The sequence below is a fragment of the Lynx canadensis genome, chromosome C1 (genome assembly GCF_007474595.2).
Source record: "Lynx canadensis isolate LIC74 chromosome C1, mLynCan4.pri.v2, whole genome shotgun sequence".
Lineage (NCBI taxonomy): Eukaryota > Metazoa > Chordata > Mammalia > Carnivora > Felidae > Lynx > Lynx canadensis.
The window spans coordinates 51,165,939-51,179,196 of NC_044310.1; the positions used below are offsets into that span (position 1 = coordinate 51,165,939).

A 13,258-nucleotide genomic window follows, 5' to 3' on the forward strand; every position below is an offset into this window, starting at 1 on the left:
TGGTATATATACACTGTGGAATACTATCTGGCAATCAAAAAGAATGAAATTTTGCCATTTGTAACAACATGGATGGAACTAGAGTATATTAATGCTAAACGAAATAAGGCGGTCAGAGAAAGACAAATACTGTATGAATTCACTCATATGTGGAATTTAAGAAACAAAACAGATGAACATAGGGGAAGGGAAGAAAAAACAAGATAAAAACAGAGAGGGAGGCAAACCATAAGAGACTCTTAAATGCAGAGAACAAACTGAGGGTTGCTGGAGGGGAAGTGGGTAAGGGAATGGGCAAACGGGTGCTGGGCATTAAGGAGGGCACTTGTTGGGATGAGCACTGGTTGTTATATGTAAGTGATGAATCACTGGGTTCTACTCCTGAAACCAATACTATACTGACTAACTTGAATTTAAATAAATAAGTTAAATGAAAAAGATTGAGAAAAAGAAGTGTATGCAAATAATTTAAAGTATCACCTTGGTTAACCTGAAAATGGTAGATTTTCCAATTCTTTTTTTTTTTTAAGTTTATTTATTTGAGAGAGAGTGAGCATGATTGGGGGAGGGGCAGAATGAGAGAGAAGAGAGAGAGAATCCCAAGCAGCCTCTGCTCTGTCAGTGCAGAGCCAGATATGAGGCTCTATCCCATGAACTGTGAGATCATGACCTGAGCTGAAATCAAGAGATGGAGGCTTAACCATTGCCCCAGGCGCCCCAGATTTTTGAATTCTTTAAAAAAAAAATTTTTTTTTTAACATTTATTCATTTTTGATGGAGACACAGAGTGTGAGCAGGGGAGGGGCAGAGAGAGAGGGAGACACAGAATCTGTAGCAGGCTCTCGGCTCTGAGCTGTCAGCACAGAGCCCAATGCAGGGCTCAGACCCATGAACTATGAGATCATGACCTGAACTGAAGTCAGATCCTTAATCAACTGAGCCACCCAGGTGCTTCCAGATTTTCCAATTCTTAAGGATGTTCTAATTTCTGAAATTATTGACTTATTTTGATGTTTTTGAGTTTCTACATATGCCCGTCCTTTTAATAATTATGTATTTTCTTTTAACAATTTATGTCACTTAATGAATGCCTTCTTTGTGTTAGGCATCATGCTAAGCTCTTTGTGAAGTGCCTTTAATTCTTTAATTCTCACAGCAAGCCTACAAGTTTGATTCAAGTATCTTATGAGTATGAAACAGGAGCTTAGAGAAGTTAAATAATTTGTCCAATGTCACACAGGTATTAAATGGCACAGCTGTAATTTAAACCAAGACTGTGTCTCACTTTACTCCTGGCTTTTTTTCCACTATACGTCTGTGCTTGGTTTTGTGTGTAGGAGTATGTAGTGTGCGGTGTGTGTATGTGTGTGCGTGTGTAAGACAGAGAAGGAAAGAATGTGTGTGAGAATATGTCATTATCAGGGCTTTTATTTTTGGTTGACTTATTTTGGCATCTCATTTATCAGCAATTTTCTAAAGCCTTGTAAATGTCTTGTAATGATAACAGCTAACATTTATTGAGTATTTATAATGTGCCAGGTAGTATTTCAGTAGTTCACATGCTTAACTCATTGAGTCCTCACAGCACTCTTTAAAAAAAAATTTTTTTAATGTTTATTTATTTTTGAGAGAGAGACAGAGGGTGAGCAGGTAACGGGTAGACAGAGAGGGAGACACAGAATCCGAAGCAGGCTCCAGGCTCTGAGCTGCCAGCACAGAGCCCGACACAGGGCTCGAGCTCATGAACTGCAAGATCATGACCTGAGTCGAAGTCGAACACTTAACTGACTGAGCCACCCAGGTGCCTTGAGAAGTTTTTAATCTTGATTCCATTTTCAAAAGGGTCAGAAACAGGAAATATAAAATCATCAGGGACACTGAGATAATGGGGTTTTGTTTTTGGCATAAAAGGGCTAACATTGGGAAGAAGCAAACAGATTAAAAATTACTCAAATACCATATGAGTTCACTCATATGTGGAAATTAAGAAAACAAAACAAATGAACAAAGTAAAAAAGAGACCAAAAAAACCAGAATTAAATACAGAGAACAAACTGATGGTTTCCAGAAGGGAGATGGGTGGGGAGGGGGGAGTTGGGTGAAATAGGTGAAGGAGATTAAGAATACACTTATTGTGATGAACACTGAGTAATGTATACAATTGTTGAGTCATTATATTATATACCTGAGACTAATAGAACATCATATATTAATTATATTTGAATTAAAAATTAAGTAAATAAATAAAAAATTACTCATAATTTATTTTTCTTGTTGAGTACAATTTTGTTATCCTCCTTAAAAGGGTATTCACAGGGGCTGGGTGGCTCAGTTGGTTGAGTGTCTGACTTCGACTCAGGTCATGATCTTGTGGTTTGAGAGTTCAAGTCCTATATCAGGCTGGCTGTAGTCAGTGCAGAGCCTGCTTCAGATCCTCTGTCCCTCTCTCTCTGCCCTTCCCGCTTTCCCCTGCTTGCACTCTCTCTCTCTCAAAAAACAAAAACAAAAACAAAAACAAAAATGGTGTATACACAGGGTTTTTATCTTCTCTGTAAATGCACAACTCATAATTTCAAAAGAATATTTAATATAAAATTATTAAAACAATAAAAATTCACTATTTGTAATAAATAATACAGACCTAAGCATCCAACTTTGGCTCAGGACATGATCTCATGGTTTGTGAGTTCGAGCCCTGCATCTGGCTCTCTACTGTCAACATGGAGCCCGCTTTGGATCCTCTGTTCCCCTCTCTCTTTCTCCATCCTCTGCTCTCTTTCTGTTTCAAAAATAAACAAACATTAAAAAAAAAAAGAAAGAATACAAAGAAGAAAAATTTTTCTTCCATTGGATTCTGTCATATCTGTCATTTACCAACCTAGAGCCATCCCTACATAGGACTTCTGTTTGTGTATGGTAATACATCCCCTTATTGTTTAAGCTATTTTGAAATGCATCCATTAGCAACCTTTCTAATTTGGTCTACTTCTGTAGTTTTATAGCAGCCTGTATTTCTGCTTCACCACAAATATCATAATGGGATTAACAACTTTTATACTTTTGTTTAATGTTTCTCATCTGCTGAACTGTAAGCTCCTTGAGAGTAAGGAGTGTGCCTCTCATACTTTCAGTGTTAACTCCAGTGCCTGGTGCATAATAAGGCTCTCAATAAATATTTGTGGAGTAAATTAATAATCTTGTTCATCACATCCCCTATTAATGAATACTTAAGTTGTTTCCAACTTTTTATTTCAGTAAAGCTACATTAAACATCCTTATACATGTGTTCACACATGCAGAGGACTTCTCTATGATAAATATTAAATTTAAACCTCTTATGAGAAATTTGAGAGTACTTAGAAAAATTGGAAAATATATACATTTTAGGACCCAGCAATTTGACCTTTAAATATTTACTTACTTTATCCCATATCTGATAATTACAAGAACTGTAGTCTTTGAGGATTCAATTCACAATTTTTTTTTACTTATGAATTCCATATTAGCTTGTTTAATTGTGATGTAGTAAGCCTTGACTGAACCCTCAATGTTACTAGCAGTTTTTCTTCTATTTCTTTTATCAGCTTTCGTTTCATTTTGTTGTTGTTGGTTCTTTGAGACTTTGTTCAGAAAGCTCTGATCTCATGGTCTCCAGAGCATCATAGAAAACAAAAGCAAAGCAAAGCAAAACAAACAAAACAAACCTTCTTCCTTTGGCTCCATTTATCTTACATTCACCTGACAAATGTTATTGCACATCTGCTATGGAGCTGAACTCTGTACTAGGTGCTGAAAGATTCAGGGGTGCATAAGATAAAATATTCCTTCTCTCCTGTAATATACCTGAAATTTGGAAAAGGGTAAGATATAGATAATATTATAGATCTAATTACTTAAGAAAATTCCGAAAAGAGGGGCGCTGGGTGGCTCAGTCAGTTGAGCAGCTGACTCTAGATTTCAGCTCAGATCTGCAGGGTTGAGCCCCAAGTTGGCATGCACTGACAGTGTGGAGCCTGCTGGGATTCTCATCCTCCCTCTCTCACTGCCCCTCCCCTGCTTGTGCATGTGCTCTCTCTCTCAAAATAGACAAACATTAAAAAAAGGTTGTGAAAAGTCAGAAAGTGGAATAGCAGAGGTAGTATTATTATAGTGGAAAGTCAACAGGACAATAAAGTTCAGTTAGTACTAGCAATTTTCCAATAATATTCTGAGTAAATTTTAAATTTAGAGTAAATTTAGAGTAATTTTAGAGACTAGGTTTTTAAAAATATTTATTTTGAGAGAGAGAAAGTGAACACATGTGGGAGAAGGGCAGAAAAAGAGGGAGAGAGAATCCTAAGCAGTCTCTGCGCTGACTGCGCAGGGCCTGATGTGGGTTTGATCTTATGAACCATGAGATCATGACCTGAGTAGAAATCAACAGTCAGATGCTTAACCCACTGAGCCACCCACGTGGCCCAAGACTAGATCTTAAAAGAATAAAGAATTAATTACTTCATCAAGGTAGGAGATTAGGAATTATGTTTGGCAAACCTCAGGATGATGTATGAGTTATGTACTATTGTGTCAAATTTCAGACAAATTTGAATGTCTCTAAAGTAGAACTTTTGGGGGCACCTAGGTGGTTCAGCTGGTTCAGCATCTAACTATTGATTTCAGACTCATGGTTTGTGGGTTTGAGCCCCTAGTCGGGCTCTGTGGGGGCAGCGCCGGAGACTGCTTGGGATTTTCTCTCTCTCCTTCTCTCTCTGCCCCTCCCCTGCTCCCGCGGTCTCTGTCTCCTTTTGTAAGTAAATAAAAAAACGTAAAAAAATTTTTTATTTAAAGTAGAAAGTATGGACATATTTGTAGTGCCATGTTCAATTTCCATGCATTTTTATTTGTAATTAACTTCAAACTCAAATATTGAGAGAAATTCATTGATATTGGGGGCTTGTCAGTCATTCTTTTTATTGTCACTGAAACTGTATGCCACAACTTAGCACCATTAATCTGAATATTATGAAGTTTAGGTGATTGTAATTTTTTCAGAATGAGTTTAAAGAGGGATAGGTGAGCAAGGATAATGAAAAAAGCATGATAAAATTGCTTTAATATCCTGCAGAAGGGCATTGGAAATTGAACTCCTTGGAATTGAGAGTTTAGGCAGATTTATCTATCCACCTGTCCAACCCAAACCAAGCAACATTTATTAGGATTTACTTGTGTTATGTAGTGTGCTACATGTTGAGGTTGTAAACATGACTAAATATACTCTCTAGGAGTAATCAAGGAATGTCAGTTCATTTTGAGAGAGTAATCAAGGAATGTCAGTTCATTTGGAGCACTAGTGTTTTGTAGATTATTGGGCAAACAGTAACTGTAGTTTTCACATAGAAGTTCTGTTTTGGTCTTTTTTTAAGCTTATTTATTTATTTTGAGAGAGAGAGAGAGAGTGCGTGCATGAGCAGGATAGGGACAGAAAGAGGAGGAAGAGAGAGAGAATCCCAATGCGGGGCTTGATCTCACAAACTGTGAGATCATGACCTGAGCTGAAATCAAGAGTCAGACGCTTAACCAACTGAGCCACCTAGCTGCCCCTCACATAGAAACTGTATTACAGACAATCAATTTGAAAAGGCCTTTTAAAATGACATATGTGGGTGGCAGCAGTTTTTAAAAATTGTATTTCAACATGAAAGGATAACTGTATATTTAGGAATTTTATATTCTTACTCTTTAGCTTCTTAGTTTTGATTTTATAATTTGAGTATAAATATTCATGGCAATAAATACAGTGTGCACATTTTATTTGATTTTAAGAACTAGCTTATGTGATTATATTCATTTTACATATTGACAAATCATGATATTTTATTTGCAAATCTCATTTTAGAGAGCACTAATATCTACATCCTGAGCCAAATGAGGCAAAAAGAAAAGGTATTTTAATATTATCCCTCATAAAAGAGTTGATTATATCAGAATATAGGGTATTTTATTAACACAATATTACTGATGATACTTTATATTAGCTAGTTCTAGAGTGTACAAGACATTTCAGCATCCATTCTCATTTGATTTTCATAATAGCCTGATTAGGCAGAATAACATTTATCTTCATTAAATTGAAAAAAAAAGTATGGAAAAATTATAATATACTTCCTATCTTATGGACAGTAAGGGAACATAATATCATTACTGATTTCCTTTGCATATATTTAGACTATATATTTTTATTTTGTAGATGAAAATAAACTGTTACCTGCAAGATCAGGATTACAATAGAAGATCATGTAATTGCGGGAAATGTAGAAGAATTTCGTAAAGATTTCATTTCAAGAATATGGCTGACCTACAGGGAAGAATTTCCTCAAATAGAAGGCTCGGCTTTGACAACAGACTGTGTTGGGGCTGTACATAAGAACTGGCCAATGCTAACTGGCCTCAAGGACTCATACTACACTTTCTTGGTAGAGGTAAATCAAATCTCTGTTTTGGGGGGGATTTTTGTTTGTCTTCTTAATTTGGACTCTAGCTTGTAAACTGCATAAATTTACCTTTGGTTAATTTCTTGACTCCCTTGTTTCTTCTAAAAGTTGTAACTAATCTAGCATATTCCATCTTTACTGAACTAAGCTAGGTATGACTTATACATAAGTTTTTAGTAGTCTTTGGAGTTTGTTGTTATTACTTAGTTCTTTTTGATTGAGCTCTCTGGATTATCTCCAGTTCAATAAATCTTGGGCAGGTACAATACCAGTGACTTTGAGCAGATAGTTGATATTTTTATATTATTTAAATCTTATATTTAAACTGGTTTATTTTCTCTCTATATATCAATAATGCTTTAAAATATTTTTATCTTTAGAAATATGATAATAATCAGTTAAACTGATTAGGCATATTCTTAATAAGGTCATCCTGCTTATATATAGTCTCAAAATGTCACTGATACTTAATTACATATATCTTTTTAAAAATGTGCCACCTTTCTTACCATTTCTACTAGTCCATTTTTTATAATTTGTACATTTGTAGGAAGATTTTAGTTTATGATTTTAGGCTATCATACATGGTTATTGCTAAGTGTTATCATATTTTAAAAGTGTTAGACAATTTCCCTGTAATGCATGGCAAATATTTGGTAACCTTTCTGTAGGGATTATTGATGAGATTATTTAGAGAGAATGTTTATTCAAGAGTGGTATGGATAATACACGGAAAAATAATTTTTATAAACTTCTCTGGGATGATTTATTTGTAGTCGTATGCAATCAAGGGCAAGAATGGGGATATTTTTCACAGTCCTGACTATTTCTCTGAATCTGTGCCTCATTTTATTAAAATTACATGTATTCTTGGAATTGTCTTGTCATTAAAAACAGTGAAGTAGTGAATGTAGTTTTTTTGTGTTTTTTTTTTTTTTTTTTTTTTTTTTTTTTGATTTTGGGGGGATCTTTGATCTTTAATGACTTCCATTTGTTAACTTTTCATTTACTAGAGAATTGGTATTATGCCCTAAACAATGACTGAGTTATTCTTTTTTTTTTTTTAAACATTTATTTATTTATGAGAGACAGAGAGAGACAGAGCATGAGCAGGGGAGGGGCAGAGAGAAAGGGAGACACAGAATCCGAAGCAGGCTCTGGGCTCCGAGCTTTCAGCACAGAGCCTGATGCAGGGCTCGAACTCACAAACCGTGAGATTATGACCTGAGCCGAAGTCGGATGCTTAACCAACTGAGCCACCTAGGTGCCCCATGACTGAGTTATTCTGAAAGGACTATATGAGAAAAAAAAAAGAAAGAAAGAAAGAAAGAAATCTAAAACTTCCATGGTTAGACTTCTATTTTAACATATGATCAAAGAAAAATCCCCTTTCTGAAGTTATTCTCTCATGAACGTTAGTATGTTTATTGTGCCTTGGGGTAGTCAAAACTGGATATCTGATAAGCAGTACTGGTAAGGAGTACAAGAGTCCTCATTCCATTTCAGTACTGTCAAAGAAAAGAAAGGAAAGAAAAGTATTTTTCCAGAGTTGTTTATTTGTATCTGAGTTTACTATTTTTTTCTCTTTCATTTTGGTAATTTTTCCTGATCATATGTAATATATTCCCGTTTTAGAAATTTTGGAAACAACAGAAAACTCCAGAGAATAATATTACCACTCAAAAAGTAAACATTATCAATATTTTGACATACTTTCTGGACTCATATCTTCCTTCCTTCCTTTCCTTCTCCTTCCTTCCTTCCTTCCTTCCTTGAGAGAGAGAGACAGAGCATAAGAGGAGAGCCAGAGAGAAAGGGAGACACAGAATCCAAAGCAGGCTTCAGGCTCTGAGCTGTCAGCACAGAGCCTGACGCAGGGCTCGAACTCATGAACCATGAGATCATGACCTGAGCCGAAGTTAGATGCTTAACCAACTGAGCCACCCAGGCGCCCCTAATATCTTTGGTTTTTTAAGCAGCTTTTTGGAATATAATCTACATAAATTCACTCATTTAAAATGAACAATTCAGTGGTTTTTAGTATGTTTACAGGGTTCTGCAACCATTATCATAACCTAATTTTAGGATATTTTCATCATCCTGAAAAGAAACCTCACACCCTTTGGTAGTCACTCCCAATACCCTGCTTGCCATGTGCAACGACTAACCTATTTTTTGTCTCTATAGCTTGCCTACTTCTGAGTTTACTAGTGTAGTTTAGTAACCTATATGACTTTAAATGCGACATACTTATTTTAGTAGAATTGTTAAAATCTGTTTAAAAGATCTGAACACCTTGCTTTGGAATTACTATAGCTTGGACCTGGCCTGATGCTTTGAACATTGAAAATTCAGACTCTGAATCATGGACTTCCAACACTGTAAAAAAATTTACTGCATCATTTGAAGCATCACTTTCAGGGGAAAGAGAACTCAAAACCCCAGCAGTTTCTCAGAAGGAAACAATCAGGAGATACTCTGATGATCATGAAATGCGAAATGAAATTTATCACAGGAAAATCATCTCTTGGTTTGGTGATTCCCCTTTGGCTCTCTTTGGTTTACACCAACTAATAGAATATGGAAAAAAGTCTGGGAAAAAAGCCGGAGACTGGTATGGACCAGCTGTGGTTGCTCACATTTTAAGGTAAAATTGCATTAAAATCTTTCATCTTATGACAGAGGTCCTTAGGCTCAGAGATACTGATTTTTGCAGCATATGTATATATATATATATATATATATATATATATGTGTGTGTGTGTGTGTGTGTGTGTGTGTGTGTATGTATATATATGTATATATATATGCATACATACGTATATATGCATATATATACATATATATGTATATATATGCATATATACGTATGTATGCATATATATATATATATAATTGGACCTTTTAAAGTCTTGCTGTATGAGAATGTTCATAAGGGAGCTTTCATTTGCTAATAGGGAAAAAACAAGACATTGGAACTCTAGTTACATTTATCTATGATAAATTTTTTTCTTTATATCTTTTTTCTTATATCATAGGTATAGATATCCAGGGTCTCTTTCTAACCAGGTTTTCATTAGAATGCCTTATTGGAATGTTCTAAAAACTAACAACTCTTTCAACCTTGGAACATGCATAACATTATAGTTTTTTTTTTTTTTTTTAATAGTGTAACCTGGGGGCTGTAATGTACTGATAGTGTAATGAAATGTCAAGAGCTAAAATTGATGTTTTCAGCATTTCTTTGCACACATCAAATTCTTGTGAATTGTAAATGTATGGGACTATTAATATTATAATTATACCATAGTAAAAGTAAAGGGTCTGTGACATTCAGAGTAGTTAGAAAAAAGTAGAAAGTCAAATTTCACTATACCTCAGCTCAGCTTTTTAGTGCCATTTATTTGGATACTGCTTAAATTTTTAAAAGAAAACTGGCTTATTTGTTGTGTGTCCCATTATTGTTGTAAATGCAATCATTAATATGTTATCCAAATATAGTCTGTTTGTGCAAATATAGTAAATTTAATCTATTTATAATCATATATAAATTTGAAATTATTATAAAGTTTCTTGCATATTAACAGGCTTTTATATTTTATAGGCCAGATGCTTACAATTGGAAATGTATTTGCCTAAAGTTATTAAATGTATTGTTAATAATAATATCAAGTCCTGCTTGGTGTGACATTTATAAAAGCATAATCATAAAAGCTTAGTTTCTACTCTTCAAGATAATATGTTCTATACCCCAGGGATTAAACACTTTTTCTGTAAAAGGCCTGATGGTAAATATTTTAGGCTTTGCAGGCTATATATGAGGGCTCTGTTGCCCATTTTTCTTTTCTTTTTTTTTTTTTTTGTTTTACAACCCTTCACAATTGTAAAAACCATTCTTAGCTTGCAGGTTGTATGAAAACAGGCCACAGGTTGTATATGGTCTGAGGGCCATAGTTTGCCAATCTCTCTTCTAAATTAACACAAACATACATAATAAGGCATGTGAAGTTAAAAAATTATAAAGATACAGTTAAATAAAAATTTTTATGTTTCTTCAATGTATGTAATTTCCTTTTAAAGATATTATTGTGACTTTTTTCATATGTGCACCATTGAGAACATTATACTTTGAAATATTTTTCAATCTGCAGTTTTACTTACAGAATTCTAAGGCTCAAAATTAGGAAATTCATTTGTTCAAGTTATATAAGTTTTTGAATGAAGGGGGAAAAAGTCATGCTATTTAAAGAAAGGAAAAAACTTTCCAAAGTGTAACAGAGGACAGCCATACAGTAATTCACTGCTAGTCAGTAATGTAAGTTAATATGATGTAAACCTTGAAGCATATTGTAATACTCTGGTTAGAAAATGTTTAATACAGCCAGGTGAGTGGTTGAGAGACATCCTTTTTGGGGGGCAGGGTTTACAGCTTTACACCCAAGAATTTTTTTTTTACAGCTTTGTTAACTTCTATTTTAATGTCCTTTGAGTAATTTAGTGTAACACTCTACTTTGAAAAGACTGACCTGATTTTTGATGCCATTCAGATGATAGTTTTGAAAGCAGACACTAAATGATAAGTATAGGAAAGTAAGGAAAAAAAATGATGGCTTTCTTTCCCCTTATATTAACTTTTTAGTGATTAACTGAAAATATTAGGCTTTTAAAGGATGATACTTGTTGTTTTCTTAGAAAAGCAGTTGAAGAAGCAAGACATCCTGATTTACAAGGAATAACTATTTATGTTGCACAAGACTGTACAGGTGAGGGATGTATATAATTCTAATTTTTATCTGTTTATTTGATTATACTTTTTAACTTAGAATTGGCATATAATATTATATTAGCTTCAGGTGTACAACATAATGATTCAAATTTGGATATATTGTGGAATGGTCACTACAGCAAGTCTAATTAACAACTGACACCATACATAGTTACAAAATTCTTTTTCTTGTGATAAAAATTTTTAAGACCTACTCTCAGCAACTTTCAAATATAACATGGTATTATTAACTTTAGTCTCCATTATATTCTCATGACTTCCTTATTTTGTAGCTAGAAGTTTGTACCTTTTGACCTCCCCTTACCCATGTCACCCTCCCCTCACTCCCTATCTCAGGAAACCAGCAATCTGTTCTCTGAAGGAAAAACTCATTTCCTTGGAGTGTATATTAGTTCAGAAGAGTCTGAGGTAAGGATGGTCATGTGTGTGCTGCCTCAGAAAAATTAGAGAATTTAAAGGTTTATAATTAGAAGCCACTACTGAGTATTTGGGAAGAGTAAGATGAAAGAATTAAAACATGGAAAGAACTATTGTTGCACTTTTGTACCTTTGGTTTAGATTGACTATGGAGATAGAGAAGCTACTGAACAGAATTTGATAACTCATAACCTAAATTTGGAATTTAAAGGGAAGAACTGGGGCACAAGTGGCAGAATTTGTTAATCAGCTAACTGTGCAAGAGCAGAAGAGTTTGATTTTCTTCAACCAGGGAGTTTGAAGAAAGCTTTTTTGTTGTTGAACAAAACAAAATAAAGTTTTGTCTGTATTTGGTTCTACAAAATCTTCCCATTTTCTCTTGAACTATCCTATTTAGGCTGTCATGCCCATCACTCTACCCAAGCTGCTCTCATCAATAATTTAATCTTGCTAAATCCAGTGGTCACTTCTCAGTCCTCACATCACACAGTCTGCCAGCAGCATATGATACAGTTGACCACTTTTTCCTCCTGGTAATGTTTTGTTTCCTGAGTTTCTAGAATGCTACTCTTCAAGTTTCCGTCTACGTATCCACTCCTTCAGTCTCCTTTGCTGGTTTTCCTTATCTCCCTGATCTCTGAAATTGTTGTGCTCAGCCTTTAGACCTCGTCTCTTTTGTACATAGATTTGAATTCACCAGGTCTCATGGCTTTATAGGACCATCAATATGCTGTCAACTCCCAAATTTATAGGACCTCTCACCAAATCCAGGCGTTTATATCCATAACTGCCTATTTATCCTCCCTGTTTGCATGTCTAATAGATAGCTGAAACTTAGCATGTCTAACACTGACTTACTGATATCCTCCTATTTTTTCCCTTCTTATAGTTGTCTATGTCTTTGTAAATGGCACCTCTCTTACTCTTTTTACTTATACCAAAACCATTCAAATCACCTGACTCCTTTTTTTCCCTTTCCCATCTTGCATTTAACATATTAAGGAGTTCTTTAATTTACTGATCACTTTTAATCAGCTCCATATGACCAACCCATGACCATTCTCTATCTTCACAATGACTACCTTTGTTTGAGCCACCATCATTTCTTGCTAGATTTCTGCAATTGCTTTCTTTTTATTTTTTTAATGTTTGTTTATTTTTGAGAGAGAGAGAGAGAGAGAGAGAGAGAGAGATTGAGGCAGAGAGAGGGAGACACAGAATCCAAAGCAGACTCCAGGCTCTGAGCTGTCAGAGCTGAGCCCAACATGGGGCTTGAGCTCACAGACCACAAGATAATGACGTGAGCCTAAGTTGGACACTCAACCAGCTGAGCCACCCAGGCACCCCTCTGCGGTTGCTTTCTAACTGTTTTCTGTGCTTCAGCCCTTACCCCTACAGTCTGTTATCAACACAGGAACCACACTGGTAAAGTGTAAGTCAGATTAGGACACTCCGTTTCTAAAAAACTCTTCAGTGGCTTCCCACCTCACTCAAAGTAAAAACTGCAATTTTTACAATACCCCTTACTAACTTCCCTCCAGAGACACAGGCCTCTTGGTCCCAGAGCATGCTGGCTATGCTTCTG

The 13,258-nt window shown here is 35.1% G+C and overlaps 1 protein-coding gene across 1 annotated transcript in view; it reads left to right on the forward strand.

Moving 5' to 3' along the window:
- The window catches only part of ATG4C (autophagy related 4C cysteine peptidase), a 91,645-nt gene that overhangs the window by 42,358 nt on the left and 36,029 nt on the right, over positions 1-13,258 (forward strand). The window contains 5 exon segments of the mRNA XM_030326092.1: positions 6,227-6,256; positions 6,259-6,384; positions 6,387-6,458; positions 8,787-9,117; positions 11,163-11,233. Of these exon segments, the coding sequence (XP_030181952.1) occupies positions 6,227-6,256; positions 6,259-6,384; positions 6,387-6,458; positions 8,787-9,117; positions 11,163-11,233 (630 nt within the window).